Source organism: Pecten maximus, chromosome 15, assembly GCF_902652985.1.
Source record: "Pecten maximus chromosome 15, xPecMax1.1, whole genome shotgun sequence".
Taxonomy (NCBI): Eukaryota; Metazoa; Mollusca; class Bivalvia; order Pectinida; family Pectinidae; genus Pecten; species Pecten maximus.
This window is the reverse complement of record NC_047029.1, coordinates 11,168,210-11,188,465: the sequence shown is the minus strand read 5'-3', so window position 1 is coordinate 11,188,465 and position 20,256 is coordinate 11,168,210. Positions and strand designations below refer to the sequence as shown.

The 20,256-nt window shown below is 35.3% G+C and overlaps 1 protein-coding gene across 1 annotated transcript in view; it reads left to right on the top strand.

Moving 5' to 3' along the window:
* Window positions 1-4,486: 4,486 nt before the first annotated feature.
* Window positions 4,487-20,256, top strand: part of LOC117343520 — a 41,898-nt gene continuing 26,128 nt past the window's right edge. Inside the window, exon 1 of the mRNA XM_033905899.1 lies at window positions 4,487-4,726. Within this exon, the coding sequence (XP_033761790.1) occupies window positions 4,635-4,726 (92 nt within the window). The 5' untranslated portion in view covers window positions 4,487-4,634. The remainder of the gene's footprint in view (window positions 4,727-20,256) is intronic.

The following is a 20,256-nucleotide window of genomic DNA, read 5'->3' as shown; positions in this document are numbered from 1 at the left end:
TGTATACCTGATATTTTTCGCCCCAGGTTATTTTCGCCCTTGAGCAACACAACAGATATTCGCCCCGCTTTAATGTCGCCCTAAACTACTTTTAGAAATGTCTTTTTCTCGTTTACAATCGAAAAATTCCGTTCGGAATTCTCGATACAATTGCACTCGGAACATTCGGGTTTATCGTGTTCCCCCACTTTCCTTTCTTTGCATATCCCGATGAGGTATGAAATGTGATCAGGTGTGAAATATACCACGTTTACCTGCGTTCAGTTTTACCCTTACCTAAAATTGATTCAAGTAGTATCAGGTAGTTTATGCATATTTTACCATCGTTTTATCGAGTGAACGTTTGAAGTATGGTTTTGTTATTAAGTCGGTATTGTTATTATCCTGGTCTCAGACTAAAAATATTTAAGATAATTGATACAACGCAAAATATATTCAAGTGATATAAAATTGTTTCGCATGTTCCATGTTTGTTTGTACGGCAGACGGCATAGTAAGGTATAAGGCTGGATCAGTTATATTTCGTACTTTTCAAGATTTCCCCACAAGAAAGTGATGCGGTGACATTTTAAATAATTAGAAATATGTATGAACAACATTGAATGCTCCTGCACGTCACCTTATTTTGACCTCCACAAACAATTTCAGGATTGTACATTGTGAAAAACATCGTGACTTCCGGATACAATTTACATCCATCATTAAACAGATAGCGAAGCAACAGTTTTATAAACTGAACACCAATATTCGATACTCCGACAATTTTATTAAGTATAATGGTGATCGTAGAATTAATATTATACTCTGCCAGCTGAGGAATTTTGCTAGTAATCCCAATAATGATATTTTAACTCTGATCTTAGTGACAGTTCAGCCTGTCTGTGTGGTTTCCCAAATTATTTTGAAATTTGAAGAAGTTTTTCAGTTCGCTGTAGGTTCGGCTTGAACAGTTCTACCACATCATGTAACATGCTATGTAAACTAAGTTTTTTTTTTGGTTTGGTTTTTTTTTTTTTTTTTTGCAGATGATATAGGAAAATTGGTTGTGGCCGGGGACCATTTGTTGACAACCTTTGACAGAGTCACGCTTGGATTGTAAATATCAGCTAAGGTATTTAAAGGGGTGGTTTTCTGTAACGATAAACCCTATTTAGGCCGGATTCGTGTCCGTATTGTAAGGAAAATCCTATCCACAGTTAAAGCCATGAACTTGTTATAAAAAAACACATTATCTGCATCACGAACAAGGCGTTCCAAAGCGACTGTTTTGAGAAAGCAAGATTTTGCCGTTCAATTCATGAGGTGAATAATGACTAAAGAGAGTTTCCAGCTATCCATTTTGATAAGGACACCTTACGTCTTAAGTGAGTTTCTAGTTACTACTTTGATAAGGACACCTTACGTCTTAAGTGAGTGTCTAGTTACTACTTTGATAAGGACACCTTACGTCTTAAGTGAGTTTCTAGTTACTACTTTGATAAGGACACCTTATGTCTTAGTGAGTTTCTAGTTACTACTTTGATAAGGACACCTTACGTCTTAAGTGAGTTTCTAGTTACTACTTTGATAAGGACACCTTACGTCCTTAGTGAGTTTCTAGTTACTACTTTGATAAGGACACCTTACGTCTTAGGTGAGTTTCTAGTTACTACTTTGATAAGGACACCTTACGTCTTAAGTGAGTTTCTAGTTACTACTTTGATAAGGACACCTTACGTCTTAAGTGAGTTTCTAGTTACTACTTTGATAAGGACACCTTACGTCTTAAGTGAGTTTCTAGTTACTACTTTGATAAGGACACCTTACGTCTTAAGTGAGTTTCTAGTTACTACTTTGATAAGGACACCTTTACGTCTTAAGTGAGTTTCTAGTTACTACTTTGATAAGGACACCTTACGTCTTAAGTGAGTTTCTAGTTACTACTTTGATAAGGACACCTTACGTCTTAAGTGAGTTTCTAGTTACTACTTTGATAAGGACACCTTACGTCTTAAGTGAGTGTCTAGTTACTATTTTGATAAGGACACCTTACGTCTTAAGTGAGTTTCTAGTTACTACTTTGATAACGACACCTTACGTCTTAAGTGAGTTTCTAGTTACTATTTTGATAACGACACCTTACGTCTTAAGTGAGTTTCTAGTTACTACTTTGATAAGGACACCTTACGTCTTAAGTGAGTGTCTAGTTACTACTTTGATAAGGACACCTTACGTCTTAAGTGAGTTTCTAGTTACTACTTTGATAAGGACACCTTACGTCTTAAGTGAGTTTCTAGTTACTACTTTGATAAGGACACCTTACGTCTTAAGTGAGTTTCTAGTTACTACTTTGATAAGGACACCTTACGTCTTAAGTGAGTTTCTAGTTACTACTTTGATAAGGACACCTTTTGTCTTTAGTGAGTTTCTAGTTACTACTTTGATAAGGACACCTTACGTCTTTAGTGAGCTTCTAGTTACTACTTTGATAAGGACACCTTACGTCTTTAGTGAGTTTCTAGTTACTACTTTGATAAGGACACCTTACGTCTTAAGTGAGTTTCTAGTTACTATTTTGATAAGGACACCTTACGTCTTAAGTGAGTTTCTAGTTACTACTTTGATAAGGACACCTTACGTCTTAAGTGAGTTTCTAGTTACTACTTTGATAAGGACACCTTACGTCTTAAGTGAGTTTCTAGTTACTACTTTGATAAGGACACCTTACGTCTTAAGTGAGTTTCTAGTTACTACTTTGATAAGGACACCTTACGTCTTAGGTGAGTTTCTAGTTACTACTTTGATAAGGACACCTTACGTCTTTAGTGAGTTTCTAGTTACTACTTTGATAAGGACACCTTACGTCTTAGGTGAGTTTCTAGTTACTACTTTGATAAGGACACCTTACGTCTTTAGTGAGTGTCTAGTTACTACTTTGATAAGGACACCTTACGTCTTTAGTGAGTTTCTAGTTACTATTTTGATAAGGACACCTTACGTCTTAAGTGAGTTTCTAGTTACTACTTTGATAAGGACACCTTACGTCTTAAGTGAGTTTCTAGTTACTATTTTGATAAGGACACCTTACGTCTTAAGTGAGTTTCTAGTTACTACTTTGATAAGGACACCTTACGTCTTAAGTGAGTGCCTAGTTACTATTTTGATAAGGACACCTTACGTCTTTATTGAGTTTCTAGTTACTACTTTGATAAGGACACCTTACGTCTTAGTGAGTTTCTAGTTACTATTTTGATAAGGACACCTTACGTCTTAGTGAGTTTCTAGTTACTACTTTGATAAGGACACCTTACGTCTTAAGTGAGTTTCTAGTTACTACTTTGATAAGGACACCTTACGTCTTAAGTGAGTTTCTAGTTACTACTTTGATAAGGACACCTTACGTCTTTAGTGAGTTTCTAGTTACTACTTTGATAAGGACACCTTACGTCTTAGTGAGTTTCTAGTTACTACTTTTGATAAGGACACCTTACGTCTTAGGTGAGTGTCTAGTTACTACTTTGATAAGGACACCTTACGTCTTAGGTGAGTTTCTAGTTACTACTTTGATAAGGACACCTTACGTCTTAGGTGAGTTTCTAGTTACTACTTTGATAAGGACACCTTACGTCTTAAGTGAGTTTCTAGTTACTACTTTGATAAGGACACCTTACGTCTTAGGTGAGTTTCTAGTTACTACTTTGATAAGGACACCTTACGTCTTTAGTGAGTTTCTAGTTACTACTTTGATAAGGACACCTTACGTCTTAAGTGAGTTTCTAGTTACTACTTTGATAAGAACGCCTTACGTCTTAAGTGAATTTCGAGTTACCCATTTGTTAACTTATAATTGAAGAGTTTCGAGTTATATATTTTGTTAATGGCAGCGTAAGACAGGATTACAATTGCGATAAATTGATGGTTACCGTTAGTCTTAAATATTTACCATTATTCCTTAACGGTTAACCAAACGTGGTTTCTAGATACACTTTATCGCACTAAGATATTTAATATAAGTCTTCAGGGACGTCTAGGTACTGGTCTGTATTTTGTGATAAATTTCCTGTCTAACAGTACCTCTACAATGTAGGTTAAGGTCTTAAAATTCACATATTTCTTAATTTTCTTAATCTGTTAAATTCTGCGGCATTCTGATGTTTCCAAAGGATACATACTCATCATATCGATTATGATTGGTCGCATTAAACGAAATACGTTTCGGGCTTGAGTACGGCAAGAGCAATATGTACTATTACCTCATACGTCTTGTTGAAATAGATGACTGCCTTTGTAACGTGTGCACTATTAAAGGAGTAATATCCATATGTATGTCACTCTCACATGGAATTTGATTTTATCACTGTACCATCATATATATACTTATTCACATAACAAAAATAGTGTTTACAACCTGTTTTAGTTTTAAATGACGGTATTACTGGTAAAGAAGGTAAACCGGAGTTCCTCGAAAGACCACGCCTTCCTAGCTACACATCAACGGCTAATTGCTATGTAATAAACATGCATTTTTTCATATATATATAAATATAGACTACTACGTAAGGTACAGGTCGACAATGTCACGTGATCAGTTTGGTATTTAGGTTCAATTTAACTTCCTGGTTTGCATTATACGTCTGTTGGAGTTTGCTGATAGAATGGGGACTTTTGGTTCCCGAAATTTGGCTCTACTTGGATGTTCCTTTTTCATACTTTCTGTCTTCATAGGGTCGACGGAAGCATGGACTGGGTAAGTATTTCCTTCTAATTTACTCTTTGTTTATTTGCATTTTACTGAAGTGAATTCCATATACACAATTTGAATCATTTTATATACAAAAGTAAAACAGTAGAAGAAAAAATATATTTGTAATATAAAATTCCAACGAGAGTTCAATCAGAATCTGACAACATGTTTTATTCAATTAAATGTAAACTGTAGCGGTGAGTTTCTTTCAGTATCCGTATAATACATATGTGTATAGTACACACAGACGGGATGCTATGGGGAGCTATTGTAGCGTGACATCCCTATTGTGAAGGATAAGTATGGTCTTTGTGTGCCCGAAATGTTTAACCAAAACTGGGAGAGGGGTCTAGATCGGCACCCAAACATATACCTAATACTGAGTGCTGCAAATTTATTGGAACACGAATTCTCGAACGGGCGATTCAAAATCAACAATATCGTTACGTTAAATGACAGTTAATTAAAACAAGAATTAATCTTAAGTCAAACCGCGAGAAAGAAAAAGCATTACCTGTCAAAACACATGCGTACGTTGTAAATGTCCAGGGACATATGTTTCGGTGTGGGTAAAGTGAATTAAATTATACTGTCATTTTTTGTTGTTCAGTGAATGGTGAATATATTTACTGTTGTTCACGGTGCTAGTCTACCGGAACAGAAGTTGATACCGAGAAATAGATAATAAGGTGACTGAGCTAACAGATCAAATTCAGGTAAACGACACGGACCTTCTGGCCTAATGTAAATGTTATTTAACATTTATTTTTAATTAAGTTTAAAAGGAACGAAGCACGTGACAAATAAAATGTGATTGGAGATTTTAAAACAAAACCAAACATGTATGTAGTGAACGAATTGGATGCATTTTGATCAAATTGATTTATTAGCAAAATAAGAGACACATTCACTTAACCAATATCACGTGATGCCGTGACTTTATTTTCTGATCATTCAATTCACTTTTTCATTGGCTAAATTATACAAAAGGTAGTCTATGTGTGCTTACCTGGTTACGTATGGCTCAAGTTGTGGGACAAACAACTGCCTTTTCGTGTATATACGTAGTTATCCAGTTCAGTTTTTAACAGTTAACGCAGCGAAGATTTATAAAAAGCAAGCAAGTGAAAACATCTTAAAATATGAATAGAGTTATATTTATACAGTGAATACCGCATAAAGAACATATATTGGACCGTAAAGCCGTCCTGTCCTTTTATGAATCGTCAGTAAGGCTGTGGGCTAAAGTATCATGCGTTTCCATTGATAATAACTGTATGTGTTGATGTCCAATACCAAATACTATCGGGAAATATTGCGTTACCAATATATTATCCAATCGATCAAGGAAATATTTTAGGAAAAATCTATGATGATAACTAATTGCTTTCTCCGAAATGTCAAACTTGATACATATTTTACTCGTAAACGCCCCTCTTGAGGAAAAGCTGTCTGCACGTCGAGAGAGGCGCAGAGCTAGCGTATACACGGCTAACACACTAGGCGACCAGAATGTGACTCCAGGATTGGACTTTAAAAGATATGAAGATCACATTCCTGACTAGGCGGGTGTTCTGATATGCTTTTAATTATTTATCCTTATTTCTTATTTTTGTTTTTATTTTTTTAGCTTTAAGATGAATACAGTACATTGCATTGTGCTTTTATCAAAAAACAACTCGCTTTGCGTTGTTACTGAAATCTAAGTATATAGTCATTTAAGACAGAAATACCTTAACCAGCCCATTACCATCACGTAAATATCTTCATTTCAGGGGGATTAAGTACCAATTTCGGACAACATAGCTTTCCTAAGGTCAGGAATTAAAACAAAAGTCAAGCTCGCTTAAGTAAGATCTAAACGACGTCCCTTGCTTAGGTAAACTTTGAACGTCATTTCCGCTTATTTACACGCTTAACAACATTCTCTCTTAAGTCAACGCTTAAGGGCAATCCTAGCATAGGTCAACGATGAACGTCATTCCCGCATAGTTACATACTCAACGTCAATCATGGCCTAGTTAAACGCTTAATACACGGACACCTAAATAGACCGTATTGCCAAAGAAAGTGTAGAATTGAAATGTTTTAGTTTTATGTGAAAGAGACCAAATTATCCCTAGTGATTTCTTTGAATCAATTTTGGTGCTTTCGTGCCTCTAAGAATAGCGTTAATGTACATGTATGAAAGACTAAATGTAGCCTGATAATTTTAACCGTCACGTCGAGAATGACGAAAGGTAGACTGGTATATTTAAGTAAACATTTTGGATTTTCATGTGCAGAATAGATCACAAATGTACATAGATATAAAAAAAAAATTTAAGCTGGTATTGGCCATCGCACTCAAATTTAACAAACGGTGTATGTGTATAATTGGCAAAACGCCTTCATCGTACGGTTACATCAGTTCTGTGGCAAGTCTTTATGATAGCCAGTTCACCCGTGACACACACACCATCACACACACACACACACCATCACACGTAGTAATACCCGCCTCATACTTGTTTTATAACAACTACAGGCTTTGTGATCATGTATGTGTAATGCAGTGTTAAACGGAAAATAGAAAGCGTTACATTAAAGAAATTTGAATAAACGCATATGCAATTTTTTCCCCCTTGATTACTAGATAATGACTAGTTGTGATATTTTTTTTATTTCTTGGAGACAAAGATGAAATTATCATTATCATAAAAAAGAAGTTACGAGTATATTACATGTAAGTGCTTTTTCGTTATCTGTACAGTATATGGTATCGGTTATATCTTCATATAGTAGGTACAGTAGGAGAATGACACCTCATGATCAGTATTAAATGTTAAAATGTTACATAATAATAAAGTTAAGATACTGATTTATTACAAGTCAATACAATTGGACTGTATTGTTGATATAGAATTATTGTGACGATAGATGAGGTTAGCATTGCCAATTTACATGTACTCATTGATAAGGACCTGGACTAATTGGCACAACCTCAATACATTTATGTACGAAATGATTCATTAAAACAAATAAGAAACCATTCATAATAAATCGAGATATTTTAAAATGTTCCGCGAGCTAAAGAACACCGGAGAAATATAAGGAATTATCAATTTAAAGCGGCGAGTATAATTTAAAACTCTTTTCTCCTCACTTGAGATAGTATAATTATTTATTTAAGGATTTAAACAGCTTGGGAACCTACTTTCATTTGTGTACTCATTCTGTCTGAAATCCTTTCACCACTATTCAAATGGTGACGTTATTTGCACGCCATGGGCCATTAACATACATTTTATGCCAATGGAAGTGCAAGCAAGATTAAATGATTTAAAAATAAGAACGACACTGTGATCCTGAGTCATTGGATTCTGTAAAAAAATTGATTTCATCAAGAAAAATGCTAAATGATGTGCGAGGGGAATTCAAGCATAAATCAAGTTAACTACAACATCCAGGGAGATGCAAAAGTGCTAGAATTTGTGAAACTTCGAAAAAGATATCGGCGTCTTTTGATAAACATATATATGTGAAATTGTTAATAAAGCTAACTCGATAATGGGGATTTTACGGTGAACAATAGATTGCATGAGCCTGGATAGTTTTAAGTTGTTGCGCACATAGAACCAAGGAAATGTTCAACGTCGAGCAATATAACAAGTACCTGGGCTTAAGGACTTTCCTTATACCGCAATATTACAAAAACTGAATCTTCCAACAAATATAGGAGATCACTTTGCGATATGATAGGGGTCTAAAAAATACTGTCCAGGAAATATGTTAGTGACGTGTCCGATATCTTTAAAATCAGGGAAAGTTCCTCAACACGAGCACATGGCCTTAAGATCTTTAAAATCTTTTGAGATTAAATGCTGGAAAAAATTTCGTTTACACAAAGAACTGTCGATGTATGAAATCCTCTCCCGCAGGAATATTGTTTTAAAGATAACTCGAACTGTAACTGTTTCATTTTTAATAAATTATTTATTACAGAGCTGACTGTTGATGGAATGTGATTTTCTACTTTTTTTCAGAATAACATCTATGTGTCTTTGTACAGTACCTATATATCTATGTATCTATATATAAATGAAGCGAAAGCGTTTTGGTGATATTATTGCTCCATTGAATTTGAATTCACCTTTACATTCACAGCTCATGTGTCATACTGAACGAGTACATGTGCATATATAATATATTTCTTACCGATAATCCAATCCGGATCATAGGCGGGGTGAGTGTAGGCATAAATAGCTTGGTATGTTCGTACTAAAGCGTTCCCGGCCTTTTGTGTCATAAACTGTTAAATGAAATAAATCTATTCAATTATGTTCCACTTAAATCACAATTTTGACTGGACGGGTGATCAAACTCTTACTAAATGTTGAACAGACAATATGTTTAACATTATTTACAATGTACTTCAAAGCTTCATTGAAAACGTCAATGTATTAATTAAATCATAATCCAACGATCAATGAAATAAAATATAAATAAAATATTAAACAGCAGTTACCTCAATCATACGTCAATTTAAGCCAATCACGTGACATACATAGAAAGTAAACTTCCTGAAACTTAACTTTTGTTATCACTACAACCAGACAACGGCGGATTTACAGGCGCAAACGGGAAAGCCCAACACGATTAAGATTAGCAAATGGCAAAATGTTGAACTTAAAAGGATCATAAATTAAATGAGGAAGTTGAAAATGTATTGCGGGAACATGAAACTGAAATGTCGACAAAACATGACAAGACAAATATTTTAACTAAATACTCTAATAACAACAATTTACTTTCAATGTCTGGAGAGTATTTATTCAGATTAAACATTGATGGCTATGATATATATATAAGAAATAAGAAGATAAGGAAGCATAAAAATGGTAAAACTGGACACCACATCAAAACATATCTAAATATTGAACGGTTACCAGTTTTTATTGTAGAGTCGATATAAACTTGAGTGACAGATCAATAGATCGTCATCTGTAATTGACTACAGAATGTCGACAAGATATAACTTAATTAATCAAATTAAGTAACACGTTGGATTACATTTAAAGCAAGTCAATAAGAAACCTTGGTAAATACTAGTCACATCACACTGCTCGGCTAGAGAAAACTTTCGATCGGAAGAACGTTAGACTACTTAGTCAAAGGTCCCACGTTCGATCTCTAGAGAATACATTGAAAAACACTAATGAGCTCGTAGTACATCGGCCCTCATTGTTGTAGATTTCTCATTAAAACATTTATTGGCAGAGCAAAAAATTAAGGGTTTCGTCGATGATGACGTCATATCGACGCGTGCAGAAAATCTCTGAGAGTAATATTGATAACGTTAGTATCAAATTTAATGATGGATTTTGATCAGCTATTAAAATAATACTCAACTAACGTGTACCGCTTGTCATGCGAAATTTTGACTACACATGTAATTAAGATGTTGGATTGACCTTAACATTTCTGCTTGATTCCGTGGCAAACTTTAAAAACATACAATTTTGACTTAAACTTCGTAATTCTCCGGAATTACTTCGATCGGCAGCAGCCACTATTTCGTCATACCCGGGGGATTTTTATCTTTTTTCCATAAAAGTAGGGCAATGCCTTTGTCCTTTCCTGTGTTAGTTCGGTGTATTAAATGACATCTTGATTATATTAACGCACTTAAGCACAACGCAAATAAGGGGAAAAGTTTGCAAAACCTATTAAAACCAAAGTTATTTATAGCCTATTTATACTTCCTGGTCTGGGGATGAAGGAATGTCAAACGAGATCAGTTTACTGCTCTCACCTGCTTTACACAAATAAAGAAATAAAATGTTGGCCGCTGTCCAAAAACCTTTGAAATAAATAAATAAATACAGAAAGAAACTTAACTGAAGAATTGAATGGCGCATCCATTATCTCAGTGGGCCACCTGTGCTCCATCAGGCTGTCAGGATTTATCAAATGGTATGTAGCAAAGCTCGAAAGTGCCAAAGCGGCTACGGACCAACACTGCGTTGTCAAAATAAACAAAAAGCAAAGCAAAATCTGACGATGAAATGCGTCCGACACTGGGCAAAAAAACAACTGCATATGCATTTTTTTGACGACGCATTTTAGGAGACGGCGGACAAACATTTAGTGCGTATGCGTATTTTGTAGAGGCGTGTATGGGCCGTCATAGTAATCACCGTAATCGTCGTAAGTTTTGATGGTAGAATTAAGGCGGGGAGGTTGAGGGTGGTACAATCTTAATAGCTTATGTATTTAACATATCGTTGAAAAGAATGATAATTGCCGATTCCATACCATGTGCGAGTGATATGTAATCAAAAACAAATTGGGAGGGGGGTATTGGCTTATGCTTAGTGTAAAAAAGATAAAGCCTTTTGTTTAGTGTCATCGTAAAAGCAACATATATTTATATTTAGTGCCAATGTCTTCCCTCACAGTGTCATATCAAATTGCGTATTTGTCAAAAATACTAAATCTAAATATTATAAGTGCTACATAAAGTACATAAATATATGAGTTTTATTACCATGGAGACAACATTGAGGACAATGAAAACATTTTACAAATATTTCAATCTATGACTGTCTTTAAATGTATACCACAATCGACAAAGAAGTATGAAATAAAGGGTAAAATCTGATAAAACGTCCGTCATCACAGATATACGTACTATACCATTACCAGTACGAAGAATTGTTTAAACTTACTGGTCATTCTATTACCAACATTTGTTTGAAATTCTTGGTCATATAGTACGGAAAATTTTTGATACTAGTACGAAAAATTGTTTTAAATTCCTGGCAATACTAGTATGAACACGATTTTCAATTCCTGGTCATCATCGAGTCACAAAAGCAACTGGGAATTCATACGGAACGCACCAAACCAGGAAGTTCACGATAGAGTACATCTGATGTCCTCCTGTAGTTTTCTAGTGCAAACAATTTGTTTATAAATTCCTTGTCATACTAGTACGAAAAATTTGTTTATAGATTCCTGAAGTTGTCATACTAATCTGAACAATTGTGTTTAATATTCCTTGTCAAAATACTTCGAACAATTGTTTATAGATTCCTTGCCATACTAATATGAGCCTTTTTTAAAAATAAATTCCTTGCCATACTAGTAGTATGAAAAATTCTTTATAAATTCCTTGTCTAGTAGGAACAATTATTTATAAATTCCTCGTCAAACTAGTACCAACAATTGCTTTTAAGTCCTATACTGTGCTAGCTTAATGGTAAATAAAGATGATATATGATTGTGGACTGTTATCTACGTGTATGATCCTTATGAACGCTGTTTCTTAACGCATCTACAGAAAAAATACTTTTCTTGTGTTATGTAAATAAGTCACGATGCTTTAGTTTTAGTTTCAGCGAATACGACGCGTCTGTGCTAATTCGTCACGCCTAAGAATGGCAACTGGGACTTCAGACTGAATTTACTTAACCAGGAAGTTCACGATACAGTGTATCTGAGATTCACTTCTTGATTCAATCCCCTTTGTTTAAATCATGGCAGATAAGATTTGGTTTAGGCATTCTCCTTTAGTTCAAGCGTTAAAAAGTACTACTATTTGTGACCTCAAATTCATATATGACAAAGCGTAGATATCTTTTACGTCTTGGTAAAACATTTCGCACAAAATATTGTTTGTTTCATTATCTTTACTCGTGTCACAAGTTATCTACCAAGGTAACCGAAAACTTACAGCCAAAAAGGTACATGTGGCTTACAACTTGGGTATATATCGACATACCTAACAACAAAGTAGAACAAAAACATCGGTATTTTCCGCTCCATTGGGAGTGACTTTATCGTCAGTTTAACGAATTCATGTCTTTGTGGATGAGTAATACTCTACCTCTAACACGTGTGTGATTTTGCAGCAATGTAAATCACAACATTTTTCTTGATCTAGATAAAGTTTCTGTCATGATGCTTGGATATGCATTTATATCAATAAGAAATCATTTTGTCCATTTTTTGTTTAATTTGCCTTACAATAACCACGAAAACACAAATTATAAAGGGTAATATATCACAGATGACCTATTTTTGTGAGGACATTTAATGTTTGGTTTGTTTGGTTTGTTTTTGTTTAACGTCCTATTAACAGCCAGGGTCATTTAAGGACGTGCCAGGTTTTAAAGGTGGAGGAAAGCCGGAGTACCCGGAGAAAAACCACCGGCCTACGGTCAGTACCTGGCAACTGCCCCACGTAGGTTTCGAACTCGCAACCCAGAGGTGGAGGGCTAGTGTTAAAGTGTCGGGACACCTTAACCACTCGGCCACCGCGGCCCCGGACATTTAATGTCTTGACATTTCTTTGTTATTTGTTTTCCTTTTTCTTTCTTTGTAAATGAGTAGTTTTCTTATTTTATGCCGAGTTATATGTTTTGGTGGTAAAATTATTTTCCTAGTTATAAACGTGTCGTGTAAATAGAGGTTACACAACGAGTAGTTGTTGTATATGGTATTTATATTTCACTCGAGGTAGTTATTTTTCAAATGTTACAAAGACACGAGCTTTAGCGAGCGTTTTTTGAAACGTGTCATGAAGCGGCCTTCAAGTGTTAGCCAATCAAAACGCATTGAACTACGTGATTCAAATTTTCCTGGTCAAAGGTCAGCATGTCACAACCAGTCACAACTACAACGCATTAAGAGTTTATTCCACGTGTTGTATAAACTGAATGTTATTCAGCATTTGTAATGATGCCTCCGGAGTTGAATAGCATCCATCTTTTGTGGCAGAAATGATAAAATGACCATTTGCTTCAGTCATTCTTTGAACATTACATTCAAACCTCCAAAGGTAGACAGACTAGCTACCAATGAAGTTCACTCGTCTATTTGGTTTTGTTTTTATTAACATAGCTTTGGTTATTTAAGGACGACCTTCCCTGCGTACAAAATGTATGTGTGCAAGGGTATGAGAAGATGTATATGTGTTTGATTGTTTTGGGAATCTGCGGTTTGTTCTTATCTGTGTAACACGGAACTGACTTTATTATACTACCTCACTGAAGCATGACCGAATACTTGTTATTATTTATTCTTAATTTTATGGAAAGTAGTTCAGAGTAAAACCATCCTCTTAAATAAAATACAGAAACTATCGGGAAGACAAAGCCAACACCAAATCTTACATACATCTCCAAATTGGTCATTCTTTTAAAGTTATTCATGAAAAAGCTACTTATCGCTACAGATATATTAACACAAGACTAGCTATACTTCTGTTACCGACACTAGTTTCTGGTCCGATCTGGTCAGATTTTGTTCTCCAAATGGCAATATGTAGGCCAAAATATAGGTACCTATTGGAATAAAAAAAGGACAAAATCACGATATGTAAATGAATCTGCAATTTTAATCTTATATAGTCTTTGGAATGTAAACAAACGTGAAATATATCTGGCGAACCACACACAGGCTTTTGTTTAGTGGCATTATCTACGTCAATAGGCTTTTGTTTAGCGTCATTGTCTACTCCCACATTGACTTCTGTTTAGTGACGTTGTCTACCCCCATACAGGCGGCTTCTTAGTGACGCAGGCTTTTGTTATTATCATTGTCAACTCAACAAAGTGTTTTGTTTAGTAATATTATCAACTGCCATACATAATTGTTTTTCGTGGCATTATCACTCATACATGCTTTTGGTTCATGGCCTTATAAACTTCATCAAAGACTTTGCTTAAAAGCATTGTCTAATTCCAATGTTTAATGGCATTTTGAACCTCCGGACAGGATTTCTTTAAGTGGTATTATCTACTCCCACAGACTTGTGCTTAGTGTCATTGGTCATTTGTAACCTCCAACAAATCTGATTGGCTAACCTCTGGCCTTTGACCACGGACTATTTTTACTACTCTCACTTATCTTTTTTTTCTCGTCTGTCTTCAAAAGATCAGCATGTACACATTTTTTGGAGTTGTCGGTGCTCAACATTAGCATAACTGGATGAGAGGGGTGTCCTCGTGGAAATGTCGATTAATTTAGGGTTTGAGTCGTACGAAATATAATTTGATGATGGTAAAATAGACGACGCACGGAAGCGAGATATTACATCGATGGGCCTAGCGAACTAAAACTGACCCCCCTCCCCTTTGTTCTAGATATGCAGTAGACCCCGATAGCCGTGAAAGAATTATCAAAACAATGAACAAATGTAATAAAAATGGTTTAATCGCTGTCTCTAATCGTAGTCATTTAAATGAAACGGCCGCAGCATCTAACGTAACTGTTACTGTTAGGCGGCTTCCCTTTTTCTAGTTCGATATCATTTGGTACGGATATTGTACCAACAGAAAAAAAGCAACGAATAAACACTTTCATATCATTTCACTTACTTTTATTACGAATATATTTATCCCAAACACAAAAATGTAAAAATCATCGTGGAACAATTGTCTCATGTCAGTAAACTCTATACTCGATGTCTCTGAAACTGATGAGATTTCGTGTAAACACATGGACAAACGTAAACTGCATAGGCCTATTGCTCCCCAATCCAGCTCGGTTTCCGAAATATTTGTTGAAATGCACGATGTCTTGAATGAATAAATATCAGAATGAACATTTTACATCATAATAACCAGTAATAGCGTACCTACGAAATCCAGGAAAGGACCGATAATTGAATCTGACAATGACAGCGGTGAAGTTCGACTTCGCGATGCCGGTGTCGTCTTCGAATATTTTGAGCGGAGTTATTTAAACAAGTTACCTATTAATAAATTACTCCGACACAATGACTTTCAAACTAATATTTCGTTTTGTAAAATAATATCATTAACAAATATAGTACAGAGGATATGAGTCATGCATCTAAAATAGATGATAAGCTTTCGTTTAAAACGACCTATATTTTGTCAGGTAGTGATTTGGTTCACGGAATTTAGTTGCTACGTTGGGAGAATTTGAACATGACAGACTTACATTTGTAAGTAAAGAAGTTATGGGATAAACAAGTTCCCCTACTCGTGACGATTGTTTATCATTTTTGTGTAAGTTCGGTGTATTAAATGACATCTTGATTATATCACCGCACTTAAGCACAACGCAAATAAGGGAAAAAGTTGACAAAACCTATTAAAACCAAAGTTATTTATAGCCTATTTATACTTCCTGGTCTGGGGATGAAGGAATGTCAAACGAGATCAGTTTACTGCTCTCACCTGCTTTACACAAATAAAGAAATAAAATGTTGGCCGCTGTCCAAAAACCTTTGAAATAAATAAATAAATACAGAAAGAAACTTAACTGATGCGGCAATGTAAACATAACGTAATCACCGTAATCGTCGTAAGTTTTGATGGTGGAGATGATCTTAATAGCTTATGTATTTAACACATCGTTGAAAAGAATGATAATCGCCGATTCCATACCATGTGCGAGTGATATGTAATCAAAAACAAATTGGGAGGGGGTATTGGCTTATGCTTAGTGTAACCGTCTTCTCCCAATAAAGCCTTTTGTTTAGTGTCATTGTAAAACCAACATATATTTTTATTTAGTGCCAATGTCTTCCTTCACAGAGGCTAATGTTTAGTGTCATATCAAATTGGCGTATTTCCCAAAAATACTAAATCTAAATATTATAAGTGCTACATAAAGTACATAAATATATGAGTTTTATTACCATGGAGACAACATTGAGGACAATGAAAACATTTTACAAATATTGCAATCTATGACTGTATGAAAGTATGAAATAAAGCGGTAAAATCTGATAAAACGTTCGTCATCACAGATATACGTACTATACCATTACCAGTACGAGGAATTGTTTAAACTTACTGGTCATTCTATTACCAACATTTGTTTGAAATTCTTGGTCATAAAGTACGGAAAATTGTTTTAAATTCTTAGTGATACTAGTACAAAAAAATGTTTTAAATTCCTGACAATACTAGTATGAACACGATTTTCAATTCCTGGTCATCATCGAGTCACAAAAGCAACTGGGAATTCATACATGTACGGAGCGCACCAAACCAGGAAGTTCACGATAGAGTACATCTGATATCCTCCTGTATTTTTTTAGTGCGAACAATTTGTTTATAAATTCCTTGTCATACTAGTACGAACAATTTGCTTATAGATTCCTTGTCATACTAATCTGAACAATTGTGTTTAAAATTCCTTGTCAAAATACTTCGAACAATTGTTTATAGATTCCTTGTCATACTAATATGAGCCTTTTTTAAAAATAAATTCCTTGCCATACAAGTAGTATGAAAAATTGTTTATAAATTCCTTGTCTAGTAGGAACAATTATTTATAAATTCCTCGTCAAACTAGTACCAACAATTGCTTTTAAGTCCTATACTGTGCTAGCTTAATGGTAAATAAAGATGATATATGATTGTGGACTGTTATCTACGTGTATGATCCTTATGAACGCTGTTTCTTAACGTATCTACAGGGGGAAAAAATATTTTTCTTGTGTTATGTAAATAAGTCACGATGCTTTAGTTTTAGTTTCAGTAAATACGACGCGTCTGTGCTAATTCATCATCGCCTAAGAATGGCAACTGGGACTTCAGACTGAATTAACTTAACCAGGAAGTTCACGATACATTGTATCTGAGATTCACTTCTTGATTCAATCCCCATTGTTTAAATCATGGCAAATATGAAAATTTCTCAGATAAAATTTGGAGTAGACATTCTCCTTTAGTTCAAGCGTTAAAAAGTACTACTATTTGTGACCTCAAATTCATATATGACAAAGCGTAGATATCTTTTAAGTCTTGGTAAAACATTTCGCACAAAATATTGTTTGTTTCATTATCTTTACTCGTGTCACAAGTTATCTACCAAGGTAACCGAAAACTTACAGCTAAAAAGGTACATGTGGCTTACAACTTGGGTATATATCGACATACCTAACAACAAAGTAGAACAAAAACATCGGTATTTTCCGCTCCATTGGGAGTGACTTTATCGTCAGTTTAACGAATTCATGTCTTTGTGGATGAGTAATACTCTACCTCTAACACGTGTGTGATTTTGCAGCAATGTAAATCACAACATTTTTCTTGATCTAGATAAAGTTTCTGTCATGATGCTTGGATATGCATTTATATCAATAAGAAATCATTTTGTCCACTTTTTGTTTAATTTGCCTTACAATAACCACGAAAACACACATTATAAAGGGTAATATATCACAGATGACCTATTTTTGTGAGGACATTTAATGTTTGGTTTGTTTGGTTTGTTTTTGTTTAACGTCCTATTAACAGCCAGGGTCATTTAAGGACGTGCCAGGTTTTAAAGGTGGAGGAAAGCCGGAGTACCCGGAGAAAAACCACCGGCCTACGGTCAGTACCTGGCAACTGCCCCACGTAGGTTTCGAACTCGCAACCCAGAGGTGGAGGGCTAGTGTTAAAGTGTCGGGACACCTTAACCACTCGGCCACCGCGGCCCCGGACATTTAATGTCTTGACATTTCTTTGTTATTTGTTTTCCTTTTTCTTTCTTTGTAAATGAGTAGTTTTCTTATTTTATGCCGAGTTATATGTTTTGGTGGTAAAATTATTTTCCTAGTTATAAACGTGTCGTGTAAATAGAGGTTACACAACGAGTAGTTGTTGTATATGGTATTTATATTTCACTCGAGGTAGTTATTTTTCAAATGTTACAAAGACACGAGCTTTAGCGAGCGTTTTTTGAAACGTATCATGAAGCGGCCTTCAAGTGTTAGCCAATCAAAACGCATTGAACTACGTGATTCAAATTTTCCTGGTCAAAGGTCAGCATGTCACAACCAGTCACAACTACAACGCATTAAGAGTTTATTCCACGTGTTGTATAAACTGAATGTTATTCAGCATTTGTAATGATGCCTCCGGAGTTGAATAGCATCCATCTTTTGTGGCAGAAATGATAAAATGACCATTTGCTTCAGTCATTCTTTGAACATTACATTCAAACCTCCAAAGGTAGACAGACTAGCTACCAATGAAGTTCACTCGTCTATTTGGTTTTGTTTCTATTAACATAGCTTTGGTTATTTAAGGACGACCTTCCCTGCGTACAAAATGTATGTGTGCAAGGGTATGAGAAGATGTATATGTGTTTGATTGTTTTGGGAATCTGCGGTTTGTTCTTATCTGTGTAACACGGAACTGACTTTATTATACTACCTCACTGAAGCATGACCGAATACTTGTTATTATTTATTCTTAATTTTATGGAAAGTAGTTCAGAGTAAAACCATCCTCTTAAATAAAATACAGAAACTATCGGGAAGACAAAGCCAACACCAAATCTTACATACATCTCCAAATTGGTCATTCTTTTAAAGTTATTCATGAAAAAGCTACTTATCGCTACAGATATATTAACACAAGACTAGCTATACTTCTGTTACCGACACTAGTTTCTGGTCCGATCTGGTCAGATTTTGTTCTCCAAATGGCAATATGTAGGCCAAAATATAGGTACCTATTGGAATAAAAAAAGGACAAAATCACGATATGTAAATGAATCTGCAATTTTAATCTTATATAGTCTTTGGAATGTAAACAAACGTGAAATATATCTGGCGAACCACACACAGGCTTTTGTTTAGCGGCATTATCTACGTCAATAGGCTTTTGTTTAGCGTCATTGTCTACCCCCACATTGACTTCTGTTTAGTGACGTTGTCTACCCCCATACAGGCGGCTTCTTAGTGACGCAGGCTTTTGTTATTATCATTGTCAACTCAACAAAGTGTTTTGTTTAGTAATATTATCAACTGCCATACATAATTGTTTTTCGTGGCATTATCACTCATACATGCTTTTGGTTCATGGCCTTATAAACTTCATCAAAGACTTTGCTTAAAAGCATTGTCTAATTCCAATGTTTAATGGCATTTTGAACCTCCGGACAGGATTTCTTTAAGTGGTATTATCTACTCCCACAGACTTGTGCTTAGTGTCATTGGTCATTTGTAACCTCCAACAAATCTGATTGGCTAACCTCTGGCCTTTGACCACGGACTATTTTTACTACTCTCACTTATCTTTTTTTCTCGTCTGTCTTCAAAAGATCAGCATGTACACATTTTTTGGAGTTGTCGGTGCTCAACATTAGCATAACTGGATGAGAGGGGTGTCCTCGTGGAAATGTCGATTAATCTGGGGTTTGAGTCGTACGAAATATAATTTGATGATGGTAAAATAGACGACGCACGGTAGCGAGATATTACATCTATGGGCCTAGCAAACCAAAACTGACCCCCCCCCCCCTCCCCCCCCCCCCCCCCCCCCCCCCCCTTTGTTCTAGATATGCAGTAGACCCCGATAGCCGTGAAAGAATTATCAAAACAATGAACAAATGTAATAAAAATGGTTTAATCGCTGTCTCTAATCGTAGTCATTTAAATGAAACGGCCGCAGCATCTAACGTAACTGTTACTGTTAGGCGGCTTCCCTTTTTCTAGTTCGATATCATTTGGTACGGATATTGTACCAACAGAAAAAAAGCAACTAATAAACACTTTCATATCATTTCACTTACTT